Source organism: Camelina sativa, chromosome 11 (genome assembly GCF_000633955.1).
Source record: "Camelina sativa cultivar DH55 chromosome 11, Cs, whole genome shotgun sequence".
Taxonomy (NCBI): domain Eukaryota; kingdom Viridiplantae; phylum Streptophyta; class Magnoliopsida; order Brassicales; family Brassicaceae; genus Camelina; species Camelina sativa.
In genome coordinates, this window is record NC_025695.1 from 28,894,645 (window position 1) to 28,920,449 (window position 25,805).

General features: G+C 37.0%; 5 protein-coding genes across 8 annotated transcripts; all 5 read left to right on the plus strand.

The window, feature by feature from the left end:
• Positions 5,392-6,024, plus strand: LOC104728460 (probable transcription factor At1g61730). Its single transcript, XM_010447434.1, has one exon. The coding sequence runs from the start codon at positions 5,392-5,394 to the stop codon at positions 6,022-6,024; it is 633 nt and encodes a 210-aa protein (XP_010445736.1).
• Positions 6,893-10,713, plus strand: LOC104724548 (crooked neck-like protein 1). 3 transcript variants are annotated; one of them, XM_019233077.1, is made up of 8 exons: positions 6,893-8,122; positions 8,436-8,501; positions 8,603-8,747; positions 8,849-9,067; positions 9,159-9,372; positions 9,466-9,599; positions 10,150-10,211; positions 10,318-10,713. In XM_019233077.1, the coding sequence occupies exons 1-8, from the start codon at positions 6,963-6,965 to the stop codon at positions 10,433-10,435; spliced, it is 2,118 nt and encodes a 705-aa protein (XP_019088622.1). In that variant the 5' UTR covers positions 6,893-6,962; the 3' UTR covers positions 10,436-10,713. The 3 variants fall into 3 exon arrangements, with proteins under 3 accessions (XP_019088622.1, XP_010441351.1, XP_010441350.1); XM_010443049.2 differs by lacking the exon at positions 9,466-9,599 and having other exon boundaries at positions 10,016-10,211; XM_010443048.2 differs by lacking the exons at positions 9,159-9,372; positions 9,466-9,599 and adding an exon at positions 9,711-9,924 and having other exon boundaries at positions 10,016-10,211.
• LOC104724549 (coiled-coil domain-containing protein 186-like) lies at positions 11,664-13,846 on the plus strand. 2 transcript variants are annotated; one of them, XM_019232414.1, is made up of 3 exons: positions 11,664-11,854; positions 11,936-12,776; positions 12,863-13,846. In XM_019232414.1, exons 1-3 carry the CDS (start codon positions 11,836-11,838, stop codon positions 13,659-13,661), a joined length of 1,659 nt encoding a protein of 552 aa, XP_019087959.1. In that variant the 5' UTR covers positions 11,664-11,835; the 3' UTR covers positions 13,662-13,846. The 2 variants fall into 2 exon arrangements, with proteins under 2 accessions (XP_019087959.1, XP_019087958.1); XM_019232413.1 differs by having other exon boundaries at positions 11,828-12,776.
• On the plus strand, positions 15,623-22,538 carry LOC104724550 (putative uncharacterized protein MYH16). The gene is made up of 4 exons (XM_010443051.2): positions 15,623-15,879; positions 16,416-16,478; positions 17,238-17,391; positions 17,495-22,538. The coding sequence occupies exons 3-4, from the start codon at positions 17,298-17,300 to the stop codon at positions 22,177-22,179; spliced, it is 4,779 nt and encodes a 1,592-aa protein (XP_010441353.1). The 5' UTR covers positions 15,623-15,879; positions 16,416-16,478; positions 17,238-17,297; the 3' UTR covers positions 22,180-22,538.
• LOC104724551 (probable GABA transporter 2) lies at positions 23,479-25,765 on the plus strand. The gene is made up of 7 exons (XM_010443052.2): positions 23,479-23,699; positions 23,810-24,040; positions 24,239-24,336; positions 24,448-24,634; positions 24,716-24,846; positions 24,933-25,169; positions 25,261-25,765. The coding sequence occupies exons 1-7, from the start codon at positions 23,615-23,617 to the stop codon at positions 25,648-25,650; spliced, it is 1,359 nt and encodes a 452-aa protein (XP_010441354.1). The 5' UTR covers positions 23,479-23,614; the 3' UTR covers positions 25,651-25,765.

The following is a 25,805-nucleotide window of genomic DNA, read 5'->3' on the forward strand; positions in this document are numbered from 1 at the left end:
TTAAAATTCAATTATTAATATGAAAATAATGATATTCGAATTAGTTTTTTAACAAAATCAATTATTAGAATCATTAATGAAAACTGACATGAACTTACCATCAATTATGTACAAATGATAATAATATCTCAAATCGATTAACGCAAATGATATAGTTTCTAAAATCACTTAAGAAAATTGATACTACTTTTTACTTCAGTTATATATAACTGATTCTAATATTTAAATCGGTTATTGTCAATGATATAACAATTAAAATCACTTCAAAAAATTGACACCAAAATAACATCAATTACGTACAAGTGATATTAATAGTACAATCGGTGCTTGAAACTGATGCAATTATTCTAATCATTTGTGATAATTGACACTAATTTTAAATCAGTTTAACTAAATGACATAAATACTAACATCACTTAAATAAAATGATATAAATGTTGACATCAATTTTAAATAAATGATATATATTAATATTGATTATAATAATCGATGTAAATATTTGAATATTAACATCGGTTTGATATAAACTGATACAAATTATTTGCATCAACAAAATATAAATCATTCATTAAAGTGATGTAAATTATTTTTGTATCACTTAAAACTGATGCAAAAATAGAAAATAAATGATGTAATACCACACTTTTTTTGTAGTGGCTAGAGGCTTTTAACAAATGAATGACTACGTACTATGAGAAAGTATGATAAATTCACATAATTCTAATTGATATGGAAGCATAGGAGCGATATATATGAAACAAAACTTTCACACATCACTCTCATCCTTCGCCTTACCTATCAAGCCTCTGTTTATCTTATTTGGAAGGAAAGAAACTCTAGACTTCATAATGTAGTTTCTCGCCCGGCTTCAGGTTTAATGCAAGAGATCAAGACTGACCATTCATTTGTTTAACAAAAAAAATGAATGAATATATATTACAATTTCCCATGCACGTTATTTGGGTTTAAGTACTCCCTCTCTCAAATCTCAATTGTCTCTATTCTTTATCACCCCCTACTCATAACTTTTAGAGAAACCGAAACGTTTTCTTTGGATCTCACTTACAATGGCGACTAAAAATGATACTTCTTCAGTAAGTTCATATCATACGAGTCTTCCTCTGACGAAGGGGAACAAATATCCACTCAATCCGGACCATCAGCTACTACTCTTACTAAAGCCACCTTGGACTTGCAGACAAAACCTTCGTCGTCTCAAGAAGAAGAAGAGCACTGTGGTGAACAGAGCTCTGAGGAGGATGAGGCTTCCTCCGATTCTGAGCAAGATGAGCCCACCAAGGAACAAAATGTTGGAATTTCATCATTGATTAATCCTTTACAAGGAATCAAGTGTAAGAATCAGAAGATGGAGAAAAGAAGAAGAGGAAGAAGAAGAAGAAGAGATGTAGAAGTGTTGTGTCGTGGAGGAAGAAGAAGAAAGAAGTAAAAGGCTTTGGGCCAGAAGTTAATGAAGGCCCATATATATGTCAATGGGTTTAGTTGTTGTATTTTGTATTGGTGAAATGAAACAATTAAGATAAGCTATCTAGGTTAAGATAAGATGTAGTATAAATATATTTGTGTGTCTGTAAGAACACTTTAAGGAAGTAAGAAGTAAAAAGGTTAAAAGTGGCTGCTTCTAGATCTATTTCCAACATGGTATCAGAGCTTCAAAGTTCTTGGTGACCTGGAACCTGCACAAGAAACAAAGGAAAGTTAGAGGCACAAGCTGGTTCACAAGAGCACAGCAAAAAGAAACGAGAAAAGAAGGAAAAATAAGAAGAAGAAGCAAAAATCAGGTAATCTCTAAGACTGCAACTAGTCGTAAGATAAAAATGCAGAATGTTCAAATGGTTCCAGTGTTTGATGGAAAGAATTATAGTCTATGGGTTATAAAGATGAAGGCCATACTTAAGTCTAAGGGTTTATGGAAGGTAGTTACAGAAGGTATCCTAGTATCACCTAAGTTAACTACTCGCACACAAGAAGAAAAGAATGATAGACTGGGAAGAGTTAGAGATGAAGGATCAAATTGCTTTACAGTTGTTGTTTAGCGTTGTTTCTGAAGAAATATTCAGTAGTCATTTATCTGTCACTGAAACCTCAAAGGATGCATGGGATGTACTTCAACTAAGGTTCCTAGGTGACTCAAAAGGTTCCATGATAATGCTACAGAGGCTCAGAGGAAACTTCTACAACCTGAAACAATATGAAAGAGAAACCATTAAAGACTTTGCTAGAAGAGTCGTAGAGTTGGTAAATGAGATGAGAGCTCATGGAGAAGAAATGGCAGAATCTATTGTGGTGTCTAAAATCTTGTGCTCACTTCAAGAAAGGTTTAACTCCTATGTGGGAGTCATAGAACAGACAAAGGACCTTGCAGTTGTAACTGTGGCTGAAGTAATCAACTCCCTACAAGGACAAGAGAAAAGATTAGATGACAGAAATGGTGGAAACGCAGAAGGAGCATTTGCAGCAAGGTTTCAAAAATTCAAAAATGTTCAAAATATGCGAGACACATTCAGGTCAGAATCATCTCAGTCAAAGTGGTGTAGCATATGCAGGAAAAACAATCACAGTGAGGAAGAGTGCTACTATAACAAAAACAAGACAACAAGCACACAACAAAGAATGCAAGTCAGACCTAGAGGAAGTTTTTTTGTTTGTGGAAAGCTGGGACACTATGCTAGAGACTGCAAACTCAAGCACAATCAAACCCAGATGGAAGCTCAAGCAGAACAACAAAGTCAAACACCAATAAACAGACAATACCAAGAAGAAGACAACCAAGAAGAAGGGTTGTTTACAACAACTCATGACCAAATCTCAAGCAATGGTAATATCTGGTTGATTGACAGTGGAGCTACATGTCACATGGCCAAATAAGAAAGCTGGTTCTCTATGTTGAACAAAAACATTAGGAGATGTGTAAGGTTATGCAATGATGAAGTTATTCAAGCTAAAGGAAAAGGTACAGTCACTGTAATGATTGAGACTGGTAAAAGAACAATAAGGGATGTTCTTTACGTACCTAGCTTGAAACACAACTACCTAAGTGTTCCTCAACTGATGAAGAGTGGCTACGGGATGATGTTCAACTCATCAGGATGCATAATCACTAGTCAAGAAGGGCAAAAGATACTAGAGGAACCCATGAGAGATGAATGTTATTCTATTGAGTTTCAGAAAATGAAGAAAGAGGGAAAGCAAGGAGAGACATCACAAGAGAAGGCAGAAACAAGACCTAGAGGGTATGTGGAAGAATCTGGAGAAACTGAGCCTACAAAACTGCAATCTTAAAACAGTGAGATTGAACAAGTGATAAATCTTACTGTAAATGATCACTACCAAGAGGGAGAATCTACTAACAACCATCAAGAATGAATAAGTGCCTGATGGTAGAGTGTGTAGAATCGGAATCCTAAAATCAACAAAGTCAGATTCAAAATGAGTTTATTGGGAATGTGAATTACAAACCTGTTGTGATTCAGAGAGAGGAGGATGCTACAATCATGGATCATGAAACTGAAGTGTTTTGCAAAGAGAATTCCAACCAGAGGAAGAACAAGTCACCGAGCATGGAAGAGATGTTGGATGTATATGATGCTTATGTTGAGACTAAGAAGGAACATAAAGGGTTGCAAGCAGCTCTGAAAAAGGGAAAAGGTTCAGATAGTGTAAAATCAAAATGTGCCAAGGCCTTGTTAAGACATAAGCGAATTGAAGAAGAGAAATTAGAGTTACCATCAAAACCAGAAGAGACTAACAAGAGAAAGGTCCAGACTGATGACTCCATAGATCACCCATCCTGCAACAATCGACAAAAAGCTAATGTTCTGAAATCTTTGAAGCTCAAACAATCTATGAAAGAAAAACAGAGAAATTCAAGCATCATACCTGAAGTGTATGGACCAGATATCATCACAAATGATGAGGGAGATGGAGACTGTGTGAAGGTTGCTGCAGACAGGTACCTGCAGGAGAAAGAGTTGAATTACTTCAAGAGAGAGAAGAAGAAGCTAAAGAATATGGAGAGAAATTGAATTCAAAGGGAAAATAAGAAAGAAAACAAGAGGAAGACTCGAGGTATGAAAGATAAGGGAAAGAGGGAGAGAAAAAAAGAAGAGCTCACATGAGATGGAGATTGATGATTCGGTTTGCTATGAGACCAATATGCAGAAGAAGAAGACTCATATTGCAGAACCACATGACAAGCACAAGGGACCTGTCATGATGAGAAACAAATCAGAAACTGGGTTAAACTCAATCATGGTTGATAAGGTAAAGAATGAAATAATGAGGGAGAAAGGAAAATTACTTGTGAGTTTTGTAGATCTCGACAAGGGGATTCATTCAAGGGACAAGAAGAAGATCGATGCCCATAATCACTCAGAGGAGCACATGCAGTACAAGAGAACGGTTCAGACCTCAACAAAAATTGATGAGAGCCATGGAGGGGTTAAGTCAATAAGCCGATCCGGAAAAGTAGTGAATGAGATCAAATCTGAGAGGATTAAGATGATGAGGGAGCAGGAGAACTTACTAGTGAGTTACGCTGATGTTGTTAAAGGTATAAGTTCAGGTACTAAGGACATCAACCGAGTTGGACAAGAAGTGGTAGAGATCAAACCCATAAACGTGAACCTGGGAATTTTGGGGATTAATCAAAAGATGAGAGAGGGAGTGTTGGAATCTCATCATTGATTAATCTTTTACAAGAAATCAAGTGTAAGAATCAAAAGATGGAGAAAAGAAGAAGAGGAAGAAGCGTAAGAAGAAGAAGAAGAAGAGATGTAGAAGTGTTGTGTCGTGGAGGAAGAAGAAGAAAGAAGTAAAAGGCTTTGGGCCAGAAGTTAATGAAGGCCCATATATATGTCAATGGGTTTAGTTGTTGTATTTTGTATTGGTGAAATGAAACAATTAAGATAAGCTATCTAGGTTAAGATAAGATGTAGTATAAATATGTTTGTGTGTCTGTAAGAACACTTTAAGGAAGTAAGAAGTAAAAAGGTTAAAAGTGGCTACTTCTAGATCTATTTCCAACACAAACTCCTTCCAAAACCGAGATAGCCAAGGAGAAGAAGATTTGTGTGTCCTCCGAGGAGGAAGAAGAGAGCTCGAAGGAGGATGACGCTTCCTCCGAGTCCAAGAAAGAACAAACTCCTTCCAAAGCAGAGATGATAGCCAAGGAGAAGGAGATCTGTGTCTCGTCGTCTAAGGAGGAAGAAGAGGACAGTAGTGGAGAAGAGATATTTGGGAACTTCTTTGTCTAAGGAAGAAGTTCCCAAAAAGAAAGAAACACCTTCGAAAGCTGAGATAGCTAAGGAGAGAGAGATCTGTGTTTCCAGCAAGGCCCATAAGCGTGTGAGTGAAGGTTCTTCGTCTGAAGACATGAATGCTGCAAAGAAAGTGAAAACGAGTGGCAAGAAGCTGGTCCTTCCACGGCTTTGGTCCGAGGACGATGAGGTGCGCTTGCTTGAAGGAATTCTTGAATTCCGATCTGCTACAGGTAAAACATACCTCGAAGACAAGGATGGATTCTACCACTTCATCAAGGAGTCTTTCACCGTTAAGGTTACTTTCTTACAATGCATGTCAAAGATTACAAAACTTAAAAAGAAGTATCAGAAGAGAGATGAAAAAAGTAAGAAACCGTCTACTTTGAAACCTCTTGATCTTAAAGCTTTTGAACTGTATGGGAAAATTTGGGAAAACCCGGTATCTGAAACGAATGCTGCTGAAGATTCAAGAAGAAGTGACGGGATTCAGAAGCTGGAAAGTGATCATAAGAATGTGATGAATCATGGGCAAGGAGGAGATTGGTTTTGCAACTCGGTTTTGTTTTGTATGGTTGCTTATCTTTGCAGGGATGAAGATGCAGTGAAAATAGATTGGGGTTGGGTTTCAGAAGAGAAGAAGAGGGAAATGATGGACCGATGGAGAGTCTTGAAGGCCAAAAATGACGAAACTCTCTTACAAAAATCAGCCTTTTTGGATGATATTGTCTCTCTTATCCATCGTTGATACCTTTAGATGCAACGATGTCTCTTTGCAACTTTGGATTTGGTTTTATGCTTTTTTGATTATTTCTTTTGATTTCAGATTATGCTATCTTTAAATCTACTGGTTTATGTTATGTGTTATGACTTTTTTTTTGGATTCTTACTTTTTATGTTAAGATATTGGTTTTATGTTTTGCTTTTTTATATTGAATTTGGCATTTGGAATTAGACCAACTCTGTTTTAACCGGAGTATTCGTTTACTATGTTCTCTCGTTGATACAACTTTGAAGTTTGAAGTGTTTCTTGCACAAAAGTTTAGTTGAATCATTTTTTCCTAAGGGCATTTCCATTGATGCATTTTAAACAAAGTTGCTTAACACATATTTTATTATTACTTTTGAAAAATTTAGATTTAGAACTTCTTAAAAATTAACTGTAAATTTTTATAGGTCCATTGGGAGTTGCTAGATTTGGAGTTCTTAAAAAAATATATAAATATTATATATTTTAAAAAAATTTTAAATAATTGTATTTCATAAATTTTTAAACAAACATGACATAAAAATATATTTCATAAATTATTTCCATTATAATTAATCTGTTTTTTTGCTAAGCAACTTGTAAGCAACTCACTAAGATGCATCAATCGAGATGACCTTACATGTTAGACTGTAGTAGTAGTAGTATTGGTCTTACTATGAACTGTCCAATGCTCTTCATTTGTCTTGGTTCCGTATACACAACAGACAGGCACAACTTATGCATTCTTACTTTTAGAAAAAAAATCAGAGTATTGGGCTTAGAATGATATATGAGCTTAAACCTATGACGGCCTAATTAGAGCCCAATAAATATATAAACGTATGTGTCTCCGTTTCTCTCTATTCTCAATCCCTTTACTTCTTTTTACCCAAAAATCTAGAAACCCCAGAAAAAAGAGCTAAACCGCGAGCTCTCTCATGGCCTCCGGCGGCAAAGATTCCGATCGTACCTTAGGGTACATGACTCGGAAAGATACTGAAGTCAAGCTTCCAAGACCTACTCGTGTCAAGAACAAAACTCCGGCGCCGGTTCAAATCACCGCCGAACAGATTTTAAGAGAAGCTCGTGAGAGACAAGAAGCTGAGATCCGTCCGCCTAAGCAAAAAATCACTGACTCCACCGAGCTCTCCGACTACAGACTCCGCCGGAGAAAGGAATTTGAGGACCAGATCCGTCGCGCGAGATGGAACATTCAAGTTTGGGTCAAGTACGCTCAATGGGAAGAGTCGCAGAAGGACTACGCTCGTGCTCGGAGTGTATGGGAGCGAGCCATAGAAGGAGACTACAGGAACCATACGCTTTGGCTCAAATACGCTGAGTTCGAGATGAAGAACAAGTTTGTCAACAGTGCCAGAAACGTTTGGGATCGAGCTGTTACGCTTCTTCCTCGTGTTGACCAGCTTTGGTACAAGTATATTCATATGGAGGAGATACTTGGCAACATCGCCGGAGCTAGACAGATTTTTGAACGGTGGATGGATTGGTCTCCGGATCAACAAGGTTGGCTCTCGTTCATTAAATTCGAACTTAGGTATAACGAAATAGAACGTGCTAGAACCATCTACGAGAGATTTGTTCTTTGTCATCCTAGAGTATCTGCCTATATTAGATATGCTAAGTTTGAGATGAAGGGTGGGGAAGTTGCGCGTTGTAGGGGTGTCTATGAACGTGCCACAGAGAAGCTAGCTGATGATGAAGAAGCTGAGCAGCTCTTTGTGGCGTTTGCTGAGTTTGAAGAACGCTGTAAGGAAGTAGAAAGAGCTAGGTTTATCTACAAGTTTGCTCTTGATCATATTCCTAAAGGAAGAGCTGAGGATTTGTATAGAAAGTTTGTGGCTTTTGAGAAGCAGTATGGTGATAAGGAAGGGATTGAGGATGCCATTGTTGGGAAGAGGAGGTTTCAGTATGAAGATGAAGTAAGGAAGAATCCTTTGAACTATGATTCGTGGTTCGATTATGTTAGGTTAGAGGAGAGTGTGGGGAACAAAGATAGGATTAGAGAAATCTATGAGAGGGCTATTGCTAATGTTCCACCAGCTGATGAGAAACGTTACTGGCAAAGATATATCTATCTTTGGTGAGTTTCTTTCTTTTCCTATTCAGTTTGCTGATTTTTGGCAATACCACATTATTGATTTTAGATTTGAGTATGCTGATCATGGTTTCAATAACAACTTTAAGTTTAGTTTCCTTTATCTGAGCTGTTCGAGTTAATTCTCTTAGGTAGATGTCAGTTATATCACCTATGTCGAGCTTTTAGCATATCCAAGTTACTAAATATATGAGAACAGATTCTTGCATTCCATGGAAACCTATTGTTGTTGAATTTTGTTAGCTTATGGTTCTGTGGTTTTCTCAAATACTGACACTGATGTGACTAATTGGTGTAGGATTAATTATGCATTGTATGAAGAGATCGAAAATGAAGATGTTGAGCGTACCCGAGATGTTTACAGGTACGCTAAAGTCTATATTCATTTATGTTTTTGTCATGGCTATTTTGTCAAATTATCACAAGGTAACTTTAAACTAACTATTCTCTTACTATAATTTTCAGAGAGTGCCTCAAGCTTATCCCCCACAACAAATTTTCTTTTGCCAAACTATGGTTGCTCGCTGCTCAGTTTGAGATAAGGCAATTGAATCTCACGGGTGCTCGGCAGATATTAGGAAATGCGATTGGGCAAGCTCCCAAAGATAAGGTTAGCCTAAAAATGATTTAAACCATGCTTTTTATTCCTCTCCTTTTAAGCACACATGGTTTTACTTAACTTACTGTGGTGATTTCTTTTCCTGCAAATAGATCTTCAAGAAATACATTGAGATCGAGCTTCAGTTGGGAAACATGAATAGGTGTAGAAAGTTATATGAACGGTACCTTGAGTGGTCCCCTGAGAATTGCTATGCCTGGAGCAAGTATGCTGAATTAGAGAGGTCTCTTGTTGAAACAGAAAGAGCTAGAGCTATTTTTGAACTTGCAATATCCCAGCCAGCTCTTGACATGCCTGAGCTGCTATGGAAGGTATGTTTTTCCAGTCGTATACATTCATAGTGAGATTCCTCAGACTTTTGAAACCGATTAAATTATTGAAATTCTATAATGTTTGTGGCAGGCATACATTGATTTTGAGATAGCAGAAGGGGAATTAGAGAGGACCAGAGCTTTGTATGAGCGACTCTTGGACCGTACTAAGCATTACAAGGTGTGGGTTAGCTTTGCAAAGTTTGAAGCTTCTGCTGCAGAAATAGAAGAAGATGAGAACGAAGATGAAGAACAAGAAGAAGGTGTTCTTGAACACAAAAAGGACTGTATCGAACGTGCCAGAGGTAACTTTAAGATTACACGTCATATGAGTATTGATGATACCTTGTGACATGTTTTAACTGTTTTTTACTTCTCTCTATGTTTCTTCTACTCAGCAATTTTCGATAGAGCCAACACATACTACAAAGACTCGGCACCGGAGCTGAAGGAAGAACGAGCTACACTCTTGGAGGATTGGCTGAATATGGAGACGAGGTTTGGTAACCTCGGGGATGTTAGTATTGTTCGTNGCCTGAGCTGCTATGGAAGGTATGTTTTTCCAGTCGTATACATTCATAGTGAGATTCCTCAGACTTTTGAAACCGATTAAATTATTTAAATTCTATAATGTTTGTGGCAGGCATACATTGATTTTGAGATAGCAGAAGGGGAATTAGAGAGGACCAGAGCTTTGTATGAGCGACTCTTGGACCGTACTAAGCATTACAAGGTGTGGGTTAGCTTTGCAAAGTTTGAAGCTTCTGCTGCAGAACTAGAAGAAGATGAGAACGAAGATGAAGAACAAGAAGAAGGTGTTCTTGAACACAAAAAGGACTGTATCGAACGTGCCAGAGGTAACTTTAAGATTACACGTCATATGAGTATTGATGATTCCTTGTGACATGTTTTAACTGTTTTTTTTTCTATCTATGTTCTTCTACTCAGCAATTTTCGATAGAGCCAACACATACTACAAAGACTCGGCACCGGAGCTGAAGGAAGAACGAGCAACACTCCTGGAGGATTGGCTGAATATGGAGACGAGGTTTGGGAACCTCGGGGATGTTAGTATTGTTCGATCGAAGCTTCCAAAGAAGCTCAAGAAGAGAAAGCAGATCAGTAGAGAAGACGGTTCAACAGAGTACGCATTGCTTATATATAATTTCTCGATTTGTTATGTTTCGTATGTGATTAGTTGAATGCTAAAAGCTTAACGTGAAAAAAATGGTTTGAATCTCTCTTAACAGATACGAAGAATACATCGATTACATGTACCCAGAAGAATCGCAGACAACGAATCTCAAGATTCTCGAAGCTGCATACAAATGGAAGAAACAGAAGGTTGCTGCTTCTGAAGATGATTAAGATTAAACTTTTTTTTAATTTAAAATTAAATCAAAACTGTGAGTCTGTGAGTTGTTTTGTTTTCTTACCTAGATCTCTGTACATCGTCACGCATCGTGTTTGATTTAGTAATTTTTGTTATCCAAGGACCAAGCAAAACTCGATTTGGTTAACTTTTGTGGGTCGGTTTTGGTTCGAGTTTGCTGGTTTTACAAGTTAGAGGAACTAATCAGGATGCTCCATTCCGGTTTGTGAAACGTTGAAGTCCAGTCTTGTTTCTCAATGGTCAGGTTTTCATAGATTAACCAACTAAATCACATGTAATTTTATATCGGCAGGTAATTTTGTTTATTACTGTAGTAGTTTTTGTTTATTACTGTAGTAGTTTAGTACACTTATCTTTCACACTTGAGTCGGCTGATTAAATTTAGGTCAGTTGGCAACTTGCAACACAAGCCATAGAAATGTGTCCACGTGGCTGAGCGAGATGGGGTTAATTTTGAAGTTTTTTGAACCAATCACGTCCTTTGGGCAAAATATCGAGAGATATATACATAAAAGACGACGACGAGAAATTAGCAAAACTCATTCGTTCGTTCGTTCGTCCTGTTGGTTATTTCCGTAATTATTTGCCAAGTTGAATGACAATTTAGATAACACAGGTAGTGCCAAATTTTGCATTCCCCCCTCTCGTAATCCAAAAAAGAGAAACCTTTAAAAATTAATAATCAAAAGACTAAAAAAAACACAACCTCTCGTTTTATCTGACTCTCTCATCCCATTTTTTTCCTGCTAAAATCTACTCTTTCAAATTCTTCTTTTTGGGGAGAGGAGAAAAATAGTCTTAGAAAAATCTTTTGTGTTCTTTCTTTTTTCAGCCTTCTCAGCCGCACGGAGAAAAGAAAAATATCTACCCGGATCTTTGCCGGTGAAAATCTAAACCTTATTAATTTCTTTGCCGGAACCAAACATTAAGTTTAGGGGCTTAAATTGCATATTAGTGGAACCCAGTCGTGTGTTTTTTTTTTCTCCTTTATGAACAAAATCGTCATTCTCGGTGTAGGGTCATGATTGCGACCTTCGTTTAGTTTACATCCTGTAACATTGTCTCAATCTTTCTTACCAGTTTTATTTCTCTAGTTTTCTGATATGTAATATTTTCTCTTAGGACCATAATGAATGTTGCATTTGATGTGTCTTAATAAATTTTCAACTCTGATCCTAATAAAAAAAACCTTAATTTTAAAGCTTTCTTGGGGCTCAAGAATTTTGTTTTGTTCTATTTTTATTGTCAATGCGTTGATTTATTTGATCATTTTGTTTACTTACATGCCAAGTTAAAGATCTGCTACTCGTTTGTATATGCTTTGAAATTTGATCAATGTTGTTTGTTTCTTTGTGTGTTTTCAGAGTTATTAAAAATGGAGGAAGCGAAAGCAGGTAAGAATTGTTACATATGTTCACTATGTTTTTGAAGTTTTTTGTTATGTAAGATTATGTTGTTATATTATATATCTGCAGAAGTGGAGAAGAAGGTGGCTATACTTTTAAAGTTTATTCAAAACAAAAACAAGATCCCAAAGGTTACAAAGAAGGAGCTTGTTGGGATCGTTGAAGATCTTCACGGGCGGTGTCGTATACTTTACTCTGTGTTTGACGATTTTGAGACTAATAGTTATGGAAGGAAAGCAAAATTGGGTACTGCTTCTTCGTCGAGGTCTAGTTCGGATTTGGATTACTATTCTTCAGAGGAGATAGAGATCAGCAGTACCGGTAATGTTAGCTCGGATTACGCGGTGATGCTCCAAAAGCTACAGGAGACACAGCTAAGAAACGAAGATTTGGAGAGACAAGTGAGCAATCTGAAACAAGAAACAAGTTTTTTACGCGATCAAAACTTGCAAGTGGCAGGAGATATTGAAGGCAAGAGAAACGAGGACAGAGAACATTTCAAAGGCTTGATGACTAAAAGCGAAGCTGCATTGTTGCGTAACCAGAAAAAGGAGTTGGAATTGAAGCTGGAGGATAAAACCAATCAAGTCTCGGAGACGCAAATGCGGTTGAAGCGTTTGGCGGAAGAGGCAGAGAAACAAGCTAAGGCCGAGATGAAGATTGTTGAAGAAAAGGAAGCCTTGTTGAACAAAGTACAGAAACTTGAAGCCGGCATTGGGAAAAAGAGAAAGAAATATAGCGAAGAGATGAAGTGTAAGATTACTGAGATTGATCGTCTTAAGGAAGAGAATCAGAAGCTGCACACAAGAATCGCAGAGATTAATGAAATTGAAGACAAGAGTAAGAAACTTGGCAACCAAGTTTCTGATCAGCATAAACTAGACAAGGAACAAGAAGATATCATTCAACGGTAAGACATAATAAGAATTTTTAAAAAGCTTTTTAATAAATTGAAGTTTGTTGTTGTTACCACTGATTTTAATTCACTGCATGCAGGCTATCAATTGAGAATAATGATCAGAATAAACTTCTTAAGGAACAAAAAGATGTCATTGATAAGTCCTCAGAGGATCAGAAGCTACTGAAACGTTGGTCGTTTGGTGGTTCGAAATTGAATACCAATCTGCTCGAGAGGAAAATGGAAGAGCTGGCTGAAGATTTTCGAATGAAGATGGAAGATCATATCCGTATACTGTACAGGAGGATCCATGTAGCCGAACAAATACACGTAGAGAGCAAGAACAACTATATCAAGACAAGAGACAACACACAAGTCTTACAAGAGAACAGAGGAAACAGAGAAGATTGCACTGTCTCTGAATCCCAATTCAAGAAAATCAAGGAAATGGTGGAGAAAGGGCTTGCTGGACCAGAGATGGCGATAAAGAAGCTGGAAGAAAGCGGAGAACTAGTGAGCCGAGTCACGAGGTTAGCTAAAGACATCGATTCAGCAAGAAAGTTGGTGAAGGAGAAGGACAACAAGATGAAGCATGAGGTGGAAACACTTGAAGCGAAGCTGGAATGTAGAGAAGCACAAGAATGTTTACTAAAGGAGAAGCTATCGAAACTAGAGGCGAAGCTCGCGGAGGAAGGAACAGGGAAGCTGAGTCTTGCAAAGGCTATGAGGAAAATAAAAAAGCTTGAGATAGATGTGAGGGAGAAAGAGTTTGAGTTGTTGAGCTTAGGAGAAGGGAAGAGAGAAGCCATAAGACAACTATGTGTTTTGGTTGATTATCAACGTTGTCGATATGATGATCTCAAAACATCCATCTTCAACGTTGCTCTTCAAGCATAAATTTCACTTCTTCCTCTTCTTCTTCTTCTTCCTCTTTTCTTTTGTGGTGTAAAATTGTAAATATTATGTTGCAAGATTTGATTACTTATTCATTGCTGTAACTTGTAAATAAGTATATAACAAACTATTCCTAATATTGAACATTGTAAGCTTTTTCCACTATTTTTAGGTTTGGCCTTCATCTATTAAATCTTCTTTTGTAGGAAGTTATATAGGTTAGATTATTTCAAAATGTCTAATTTTAACGTAGGATTTATCATCATGGGATTATAATTCGAATCTTATCTCTGCGATCTGGATCATATTTTTAATAAGGTATAATTTACTAACATAAATTAAAATTAAATCTAAAATCTACTATTTATAAAGACGAAATCTAGAGAAGAATTTTCTTGAATTATAATTAATGGATAAGAGGAAAAACATAATATGAATGAAAATCTTGTAGCAATAAATAAAGCATAATTTGAAGAGAAAAAAACCTATTAATAGGGAGATATCACATAAATAATTCAAACTAAATAATAAATAGGAGAAAATGAAAGAAATATAATTAAAATTAAAAAAGTACTCCTTAGAAAATAGAAATAAATCATTCTTAGTATTATTGATCGTTTTCCCAATTATATTTTATGTAAAAAAGTCGGGAAACGCTCTTACTTCGTGATGGTGAGGCTTTAATTATGTGTTAAAGTCTTGTTGGTGATGTATTCACCACTGATAACTCAATTAGAAAATAGGATTCTATTATGGAAATAAGTGCATGTACATTTATACATGAATCTATTATAGACCTTTACATGAAAAGAGCAATGAATTCTACTCCTAATTCTCATCTTTTTCCCACGTAAAACCAAAATCAAGAAAACAGCAAAAGAATAAGGCAATCCATTCACCTACACCTAAATGCTTCATTTTAGCAAACAGTAACCCGCTAATCGCCATAAGCCCAGATGCAATGTCGAACACATCCGGCTTTCATAAAATTGTAAATATTATGTTGCAAGATTTGAGTATTTTGTCATTGTTGCACGTAACTTGTAAATAGCATATTTTAACACTTTGTTTCAAACTATTCTTAATATTGAACATTGTAAGCTTTTTCCACTATTTTGTTAGGTTTGGCCTTCATCTATTAAATCTTCCTTTTGTAGGAAGTTAGATAGATTAATTTATTTCAAAATGTCTAAGTTTAACATAGGATTTATCAAAATGGAATTATAATTCCAGAATTATCACTGCAATATTAATCATAACTATAAGGTACAATTTACTAACATAAATCGTAATTATATTTAAAATCTACATTATATATAGATGAAATCTAGAGAAGAATTTTCTTGAATTATAATTAATGGATAAGAGGAAAAACATAATATGAATGGAAATCTTGTAGCAATAAATAAAGCATAATTTGAAGAGAAAAAAACCTATTAATAGGGAGAAATCACATAAATAATTCAAACTAAATAATAAATAGGAGAAAGAAAATGAAAGAAATATAATTAAAATTAAAAAAATTTACTCCTCAGAAAAAAGATATAAATCATTCCAATTTTATAATGTGAATACAAATGTAGTCTAAATCAGTCTGTTTGATGGTTTTTCTAATTATAATTATGTATTAAAAAGGCGGGAAAAACACTTGCTTCGTGATGGTGAGGCGTTAGTCATGTGTTAAAGTTAATTATGGCATTAGACATGCCCAACTAAATAAAAAGACAAAAAAAAAAATCAACTAATATTGTATTATCGTTGGCAAAAACGTAAACAAATCTATCAGATGATTACTACAGTCAAATGATATATTGATTGACCGGGTTGACGAGAATTTGATTGAAGCGTATAGTGGCAGGGAGCGTAATAATATGGTAAAAGAGAGGGGTGTTTGTGGAAGACGAGTTTAGGAAAAGATTCCCCCAGTCGTCGTCGTCGTCTCTCTCCTTCAAAATTGAAAAAACCACAACACAAAAAAAAAACAAAAGTTAAGCTTTCATAACTGCTTCTCTCCTTCTCCTCTCAGATAAGTCCAAACCAAATCACCTTTTTTTTCTTTCTTTTTTTTTCTTCAATCTCTCTCTCCCTCTCCCTCGCTTCGATTTCAACTTTCGTAATCTCCTATCATCATCATCTCTGCTCTGTAGCACACATCAGAGAAAAGAGCGAGAGAGAGAGTTTCTTGGTAGTTTCTATAAATCTCCGGAGCTTCCGTATCCAGGTAAAATTCTAGGTTTCGAGCGGCTTCGATTTCTCCGCATGAGTTTGATTATCGATTTGAACTACTAGTTCGTTCGTCCATGTTTTGCTTTGATTCTTCTTCGATCAGCTTTTTCGTTTTTTTTTTATGGCGTGTCTTGGATTTGGATCATGAATGAGAACGTCATATGGTTTAATTTTTTAGTCGATGATGCTTATTTGCTGGGAAAGAGTACGCGTTTCTTGTTCTCCAATTCGTCGTTGAGGGTTTTGATCAAATTAATTGGATTTATCGTTGATTTGGTTCATTAAAAGTTTCGGTAGGGTTTATATTTTTAGGTGAGAATCAAGATCATGAGCTTCACTTTCATCTGTCCAAAAAAAAAATAAAATAAAAAAAAAAGAACTTCACTTTCCAAACCTTGTTTTTGTTTCATCTTCGAGGTTTTTTTTTTTTCATTTTTTGGCTTTGTGGTGGCAGTTCTAACTATTGATGCATAGATTTTTAGTTCAGAATGCTCTCAGTTTCATATATGAATCGTTCTCTTATCCATACAGGCAAAACAACGATCGATTCTTGGATCTTCCGTGGAGCTTAAAAGGAAGTTTGAGATTAAAAAGGTAAGAGAAACTGGTAACTCTCTTCTCCTTGTTAATTTTTCTTAAAAAGAAATGCTTATTAATTTAACTAGTATTTGGATTGATCGGATCGAGATTGTTTTAGGTGAATCGAAACTGTATTTGTTTATAGTAGTTTGTTAAAGGTAGTAAGTAACATATAAGAACAAAAAGAAACAACTCACATTACTGAGGTATGAAAAAAACTGAAAATAATGATAGCTGTCTTTTATCGTTCTAGAGGTATGTGCGTGCTTTCTGGTCCATTTCCAAAAATGCTGATGTGGCTCCACATGAGATCTTTTGTCTAGCAAAAAAAATACCATCAGATTCCATATTTAGACCATAAGCAGCCACTAATAGTGTGATTTAGCTTTAATCACAAGTTCTATCTCCTCTCATTAAACTGGATTTTGTTCTTATTTTGTAACCTAACCTCTGTAAGTGTAAATGTAAATTCATCACTTGGTAACAAAGTTACTCAGTGATGAAAGGGTTTGAATCTATGATGTTTCTATGTTCTTTGCGGGCCCCACGAGTTCTATTATTTATCTGCATACCTTGTCAGAGTTCAATTGCTGGATCTACTTCGATTATTATATTCTCTTTTTGTTGAATTATCATGATGCTTAACCTATGATCTGGATTCTGATGGTACCTCTTTTCTAATTAAATAATGGCATTTAATTTGAACAAGTTAGTTTTGCTAGTCTTTAACGTTTTTTCTGATGATAAGTTTCTCTGTGAATTGTTTGGTCTCAGGTGAAGATTGAGTTTCTTTGATTGATGATATTTGGTTGAAGAAACTGAAGAAAAAAAGACATGAAAAAGCAAAGGTTTAGAGAGACCTTGAAGTCTTTCTTTGAGCCTCATTTTGATCATGAGAAAGGTGAAATGCTTAAAGGCACTAAAACTGGTAATTTTCCTACACTACTAAGTTTTGTTTCACATTTCAAATGAAATTCCATAGATCTTGGTTTAAATGCTTACATAAAAACTACACTTATCATCTGATGCAGAAATAGATGAAAAGGTGAAGAAAATCTTGGGAATAGTTGAGAGTGGAGATATCGATGAGGATGAATCTAAAAGACAGGTGGTTGCAGAGTTAGTGAATGAATTCTACAACGAATACCAGTCTCTGTATCGCCAGTACGATGATCTAACTGGAGAGATTAGGAAAAAGGTCAACGGGAAAGAGGAAAGCTCCTCTTCGTCAAGCTCAGACTCGGATTCTGACCATTCTTCTAAGAGGAAGACTAAGAGAAATGGAAATGGAAAGGTAGAGAAAGATGTAGAGTCGGTAACAGGTGCCTTGAAGCAACAAATCGAAGCTGCTAATCTTGAAATTGCTGATCTGAAAGAGAAGTTGACAACGACTGTTGAGGAAAAAGAAGCAGTAGATTCTGAGCTTAAAGTAGCTTTGTTGAAGTTAAAAGAATCCGAAGAGATTAGCACTACTTTGAAACTTGAAACTGAGAAGTTAGAGGGTGAAAAGACAACAGCTCTGACTGATAACAGGGAACTGCATCAGAAACTGGAAGTCGCTGGCAAAACAGAAACCGATCTGAACCAGAAGTTAGAAGATATTAAAAAAGAGAGAGATGAACTGCAAGCTGAGAGAGACAATGGTATCAAAAGATTTCAAGAAGCTGAAAAAGTTGCTGAAGATTGGAAAACAACGAGTGATCAGCTCAAAGATGAAGCTTCTAATTTCAAGCAGCAGCTAGAAGCATCAGAGCAGCGAGTTTCGGAGCTAGCCAGTGGTATGAATAGTGCAGAGGAAGAGAATAAATCTCTATTACTGAAAGTTTCGGAGACTTCAGATGAGATCCAACAGGCTCAGAAAACCGTACAAGAACTAATTTCTGAATTGGGAGAGATGAAAGAAAAGTACAAGGAAATAGAGAGTGAGCATTCTAGTTTGGTGGAGTTACTTAAGAACCATGAGAGAGAATCATCAATTCAGGTAAAAGAATTAGAAGCACACGTCGAATCATCAGAAAAGTCGGTTGCAGATTTAAACCAAAGCCTGAACAATGCAGAAGAAGAGAAAAAGCTGCTATCTAACGAGATTCAAGAGGCGCAGAACACCATACAAGAACTCACGTCTGAGTCTGGACAGTTGAAAGAAAGCCACAGTGTGAAAGAGAGAGAACTTTTCAGTTTGAGGGACATCCATGAGATTCATCAAAGAGACTCATCCACCAGAGCAGGTGAATTAGAAGCTCAACTGGAGTCTTCAAAACAGCAGGTCTCAGATATGAGTGCGAGTCTGAGAGCTGCAGAGGAAGAAAACAAAGTTATCTCCTCGAAAAATTTAGAAACTATGGACAAGCTCGAACAGACGCAGAACACGATACAGGAACTCATGGCTGAATTGGGAAAGTTAAAAGACCGCCACAGAGAGAAAGAGAGTGAGCTTTCTAGTTTGGTGGAGGTACATGAGACTCACCAGAGAGATTCATCGAGTCATGTGAAAGAATTAGAAGAGCAAGTGGAATCTTCAAAGAAATTGGTGGCAGATTTGAACCAAAGCGTGAACAATGCAGAGGAAGAGAAAAAACTGCTCTCTCAGCAAATAGCAGAACTCTCTAACGAGATTCAAGAGGCAAAAAACACCATACAAGAACTCGTGTCGGAGTCTGGACAGTTGAAAGAGAGTCACAGTGGAAAGGAGAGAGATCTTCTCAGTTTGAGGGACATCCACGAGACTCATCAAAGAGAATCATCCACTCGCGTGAGTGAATTAGAAGCTCAAGTGGAATCCTTAGAACAGCGGGTCTCAGATTTAAGTGTGAGTCTTAAGGATGCAGAAGAAGAAAACAAAGCCATCTCCTCGAAAAATTTGGAAATTATGGACAAGCTTGAACAGGCGCAGAACACGATACAAGAACTCAGGGATGAATTGGGAGAGTTGAAAGACCGACACAAAGAGAAAGAGAGTGAGCTTTCTAGTTTGGTGGAGGTACACGAGGCATATCAGAGAGATTCAACGAATCGAGTGGAAGAATTAGTTGCACTTGTGAAGTCAGCAGATCAAAAGTTTGCAGATATGAAGCAGAGTCTGGACAATGCAGAGGAAGAGAAAAAACTGTTATCTAATGAGATTCAAGAGGCACAAAAAAACATACAAGAACTCATTTCTGAATCTGAAGATTTGAAAGAGAGCCACGGTGAGAAAGAGAAAGAACTTTCTGGCTTGAGGGACACTCACGAGTCTCATCAACGAGAATCATCCAGTCGTTTGAGTGAATTAGAAACTCGACTGAAATCATCAGAACAACAGGTCGTAGATTTGAATGCGAGTCTGAATGCTGCAGAGGAAGAAAACAAGTCCATATCCTCAAAGATCTTGGAAACTACAAATGAGCTCAAACAGGCCCAAAGCAAGGTAGAGGAACTTATAACTGAACTGGCAGATTCTAAAGATACACACGTACAAAAAGAGAGTGAGCTTTCTAGTTTGGTGGAGGTACACGAGGCCCATAAGAGAGATTCCTCAAGTCAGGTTAAAGAATTAGAAGCACGGTTGGAATCTGCAGAGAAACAGGTTATAGAATTGAACCAGAGCCTGAACAGTTCAGAGGAAGAGAAGAAAATGTTATCTCAGCAAATTTCAGAAATGTCTACTGCGATCAAGCGGGCGGAGAGCACCATACAAGAACTCATGACCGAGTCGGAACAATTAAAAGGGAGCCACACTGAGAAAGACAATGAACTTTTCAGCTTGAGGGATATCCATGAGACTCATCAGAGAGAATCGTCCACTCAGTTAAGAGAATTAGAAGCGCAACTGGAATCATCCGAACACAGGGTTTCAGAATTGAGCGGAAGTCTGAAGGCTGCAGAAGAAGAAAGCAAAACATTGTCCACGAAATTATCAGAAACTTCAGATGAGCTTGAACGGGCACAGATCATGGTACAGGAACTCACAGCTGATTCGAGCAAACTGAAAGAGAAGCTCGCTGAGAAAGAAGGCGAACTTTTACTTCTGACAGAGAAGGACAGCAAATCACAGTTGCAAATAAAAGAACTAGAAGAAACAGTAGCGACACTGGAGCTGGAACTAGAGTCAGTTCGTTCTCGTATAATAGATCTTGAGAGAGAGATTGCAAGCAAGGCCACCGTAATTGAGCAATTGGAAGCGCAAAACAGAGAAATGGTTGCAAGAATCTCAGAAATTGAGAAGTCAATGGACGAGAGAGGAACTGAACTCTCAGCTTTAACTCAAAAACTTGAGGATAACGAGAAGCAATCATCGTCCTCAATTGAGAGTTTGACAGCTGAGGTTGATGGCCTACGAGCAGAACTAGATTCAATGTCTGCTCAAAAGGAAGAGTTGGAGAAACAAATGGTGCGCAAAAGCGAGGAAGCCTCAGAGCAGATTAAGCGTTTGGATGATGAGATTAATGGTCTGAGACAGCAAGTGGCCTCGCTTGATAGCCAGAGAGCAGAACTCGAGATCCAACTTGAAAAGAAGACAGAGGAGATCTCTGAATATCTGAGTCAGATTATAAATCTAAAAGAGGAGATCAGAAACAAGGTTAAAGATCACGAGAATATTCTAGAAGAAAGAAATGGTTTATCTGAGAAGATTAAGGGTCTTGTACTTGAGTTAGAGACTCTACAGAAACAGAGAAGTGAGCTTGAAGAGGAGCTGAGAACTAGGACGGAAGAGAACGTTCAAATGCAAGATAAGATCAATGAAGCATCTTCTGAAACAATGGCCTTAACAGAACAGATTAACAATCTGAAGCATGAGCTTGATTCTCTACAGGTGCAGAAGAGCGAAACCAAAGGAGAACTTGAGAGAGAGAAGCAAGAGAAATCAGAATTGTCGAATCAGATCACCGATGTCCAGAAAGCATTGGTAGAGCTAGAAGCTGCTTACAATACGCTGAAAGAGGAACACATGCAGATCAACGAACTGTTCAAAGAAAGTGAAACAACACTTAATAAGCTAACAGAGGATTACAAAGAAGCTCAAAGATTGTTGGAGGAGAGAGGTAAGGAAGTAACATCCAGAGATACTGCAATCGTGGGTCATGAAGAGACGATGGAGAGTTTACGCAACGAGCTGGAAATGAAAGGAGACGAGATTGAAACTCTCATGGAGAAAATCAGTAACATTGAGGTTAAGCTACGTTTGTCGAACCAGAAACTGAGAGTAACTGAACAGGTACTGACGGAGAAAGAAGAAGCTTTCAGGAAAGAAGAAGCTAAGCACCTAGAGGAGCAAGCATTGCTTGAGAAAAATCTCACGGTGACACACGAGACATACCGAGGTATGATCAAAGAGATAGCAGATAAAGTGAACATAACAGTAGACGGGTTTCAGTCTGTGTCGGGAAAATTCACGGAGAAACAGGGGAGATACGAGAAAACGGTAATGGAGGCATCGAAAATACTGTGGACTGCGACGAACTGGGTCATAGAGAGAAATCACGAGAATGGGAAGATGAAGAAAGAGATAGAGAAGAAAGATGAAGAGATAAAGAAGCTTGGAGTAAAAGTAAGAGAAGATGAAAAAGAGAAGGAGATGATGAAAGAGACTTTGATGGGACTTGGAGAAGAGAAAAGAGAAGCGATAAGGCAGTTATGTGTTTGGATCGATCACCACAGAAGTCGTTGTGAGTATCTTGAGGAGGTATTGTCAAAGACCGTTGTGGCTCGAGGCCAAAGAGTGTCGCAGCGAGCTTAAGGGCTCGTGACCCACAACACGGTACGTTGTTCTTCTTCTGCCCCAAGTCTGATTTCTCCTCACATCAATGCGAACACTCTTTGGGGATTGGGTCAATCAAGAAGCTAGTCGGGAGGTTATATTTTTGGTTGGGTACATTTTGTGTATTTGTGTTGGTACAATTTTATTTGTTCGTGTAAGTTTTGTTGCTTTTTCAAGTCAATTTGGTTTTTATTGTGGGCAAAGTTGGTGGTGGTTTTTATGGGAGGGGGAATAAAGGGATTCACACAAATGGGATTTGTATATAACGTTTAATGCTGCTGCTGTTGCGTATAGATAGTGAAGTGTTTTCGTTTGTTTGGTATTCGTTATATCTATAATTTTTGCAGTAACAGTCGTTGTATACTATTTTATTTTATAATTTGGTTTCATAATGTTTTTTTTTATATATACCAAAAAATAAAGTCAGCCATGTTGAATTATAAACAACAACAAAAAGTCAGCCAGACCAGACGGGTAGGTGATGTGTTAGAGAGTTAGATCAAATCAATATATTAAAAACAATTTCCATAACTAGGTTGATATTTCCTAAATCGAAGTTAACAGAAAAATAAGTACAACTGGCCATATCTTTTATTCTTAACTTTTAAACACTACTCTAATCTTCTCTCTATTCATTCCTAGTAGATCATATAAAATTAGTTATTTATACCAACCTTTGTTAAAAACTTTAAAAAAATTAAAGGAGATAATTATGTTTTTACAATTTTACATGTTAATAAATTTCAGATTATTTAATACTTGATTAGTTCTTCAAGATACTCTAAAATCAAAAATTGTTGTGATAAATATAAAATATATTGTAAGATAAACACCCATTTATAATTTGTTACCATAATACATATTTTGTGTATTATCAACAGAAATAGCCCTGTGGCCCCTGTCCATAAAACAACCACTACAAGAAAAAAAACTAATAAAATTTTAAATTCTGTCATTCAAGTTTTTTTTCTTTGTAAATCTCAAAAAAAAAATTAAAAAATTAAAATTATTAGTTCAAATTCTTATTTGTCATTCAACTTCTTTTTCATATATTTTTTTAAAAATATGAAAGAAACACACGTAGCGTAAGTGGAAAAGTATTAAAAAAAAAAAAAGAATATATTATTTGGTTATAATGATAACTACATGAGAAAGGCAAAAATTGATAAAAATCCGAATAAAGGGGGAAAATGCAAATAATGTCTCCTTTTCCCACTGTGATGACAGGTTGGTTTCTTTAAAACGGAATTTTAAAAAACATCACACTTTTATATATTAGCAAAATACGACTATCTCCAGCTAACATACGCTCAACACCATCACACCCCCTCCTGCTCTCCATCATCATCAATTCCCATATAAAATCATTTTTTGGCTCTCTTAATCTCTCTGAAAGAATCTTCTCACACAATCAATGACGGATCCTCCTCGACCCGACCCGTTTCCTGTTACCCGACTCGAATCCGACGCCGGAGCTCTCTTCGTCCTCCAATCTAAAGGTTAAAAAAAACTTCTCCGATCCTCCAATCTTTATGAATTGAAACTCCAATTTTTTTTGTAGAATTTCAAAACTGATTTTGAGATTTTTATTTTTTATTGTTAATCTCAGGCGAGTGGTGGCACGCCGGGTTTCATCTAACGACGGCGATCGTAGGTCCGACGATATTGACGTTACCTTACGCTTTCAGAGGATTAGGATGGTGGTTAGGGTTTCTCTGTTTAACGACCATGGGACTCGTTACTTTCTACGCTTATTACCTCATGTCTAAGGTTCTTGATCACTGTGAAAAATCCGGCCGCCGTCACATCCGTTTCCGTGAACTCGCCGCCGATGTTCTCGGTATCTAAAATAAATCTTTATTATTATTTTATTTTATTTTGCTTTTTTTGGTTAAAATCCGTAAAGGTTGGATCGAATTTTTCAATTTGGATACTTTGACCTTCTTAGGTTCACCACACGTGTCTCTGTATTTGTTGATGTCATGGTTTTACACCTAACCGGTTATTTAATTGTGATGTGATGGTGGTGGTGGTGCAGGATCTGGATGGATGTTTTATGTAGTCATCTTTATCCAAACAGCTATCAACACTGGAATTGGTATTGGTGCCATTCTACTCGCTGGTCAATGTCTTGATGTATATAAACTCTTTCTTACTTGCTAATCAAGTAACTAACAACTGTACGGACCTGGTCATTGTTTAATTTTAATCTTTCTTTCTTCCTCTGTTTTGGTTACTACTACGCAGATAATGTACTCGAGTCTTTACCCACAAGGGTCCTTGAAGCTTTACGAGTTCATTGCTATGGTGACTGCTGTCATGATTGTTTTGTCTCAGCTCCCAAGTTTTCACTCTCTTAGACACATTAACTTTGTGTCTTTGCTCCTCAGCTTAGGCTACACTTTCCTCGTCGTTGGGGCTTGCATTAACATTGGTACAATTTATCCAGGAAACAACTACTACTACTAATAATGTTTGAAAACTAAGACTAATATCTCTGTTTTGGTTCTCACAGGTTTGTCTAAAAATGCTCCTAAACGCGACTATTCTCTAGAGCATTCCGATTCAGGGAAAGTTTTCAGTGCCTTTACATCGATTTCGATCATAGCTGCTATTTTCGGGAATGGAATCCTACCCGAAATACAGGTGAAACATTTGTTCACTCAAACATTATACAATGTTGTTATTATGATCAGCTTGAGATTTATGGTGATAATTATATATGTATGTAGGCAACTCTTGCTCCACCAGCCACAGGGAAGATGTTGAAAGGACTACTGTTGTGTTATAGTGTGATCTTCTTCACGTTTTACTCTGCTGCTATTTCTGGATATTGGGTTTTTGGTAATAATTCTAGCTCCAATATTCTCAAGAACTTGATGCCTGATGAAGGACCGACTCTGGCTCCTATCGTGGTCATTGGCTTAGCGGTCATCTTTGTTCTCCTTCAGCTTTTCGCCATTGGCCTCGTAAGTTTAACTAGTATCATCGTATTGGAAGTGACTTGGCTGTGAGACTAAACGTTTAAACATGTTTCTTGTTTTTGGTAAAATTGGTTAGGTGTATTCTCAAGTTGCATATGAGATTATGGAGAAGAAATCAGCGGATACAACAAAAGGGATATTCTCAAGACGTAACCTTGTGCCTCGATTGATACTAAGAACGCTATATATGGCGTTTTGCGGATTCATGGCAGCGATGCTACCGTTCTTTGGTGATATAAACGCGGTGGTAGGAGCGTTTGGGTTTATCCCACTCGATTTCGTGCTGCCAATGCTTCTATACAACATGACCTACAAGCCAACGAAACGGAGCTTCACGTATTGGATAAACATGACGATAATGGTTGTGTTCACTTGTGCGGGGCTCATGGGTGCTTTCTCCTCCATAAGGAAACTAGTTCTTGATGCTAATAAGTTCAAGTTGTTTAGCAGTGAAGTTGTTGATTAGATGCTTATGATAGTATGATATAACATATACACTTTTTTTTTTCTTTTTCTTTTTGTGTGTGGTTTATTACACATGTACATTCAAGTTTTGAGTCGACTCCACCAGATAACAAACATCCATCATCGTACAAAATGCAAAACCAAACGAGTTACAAT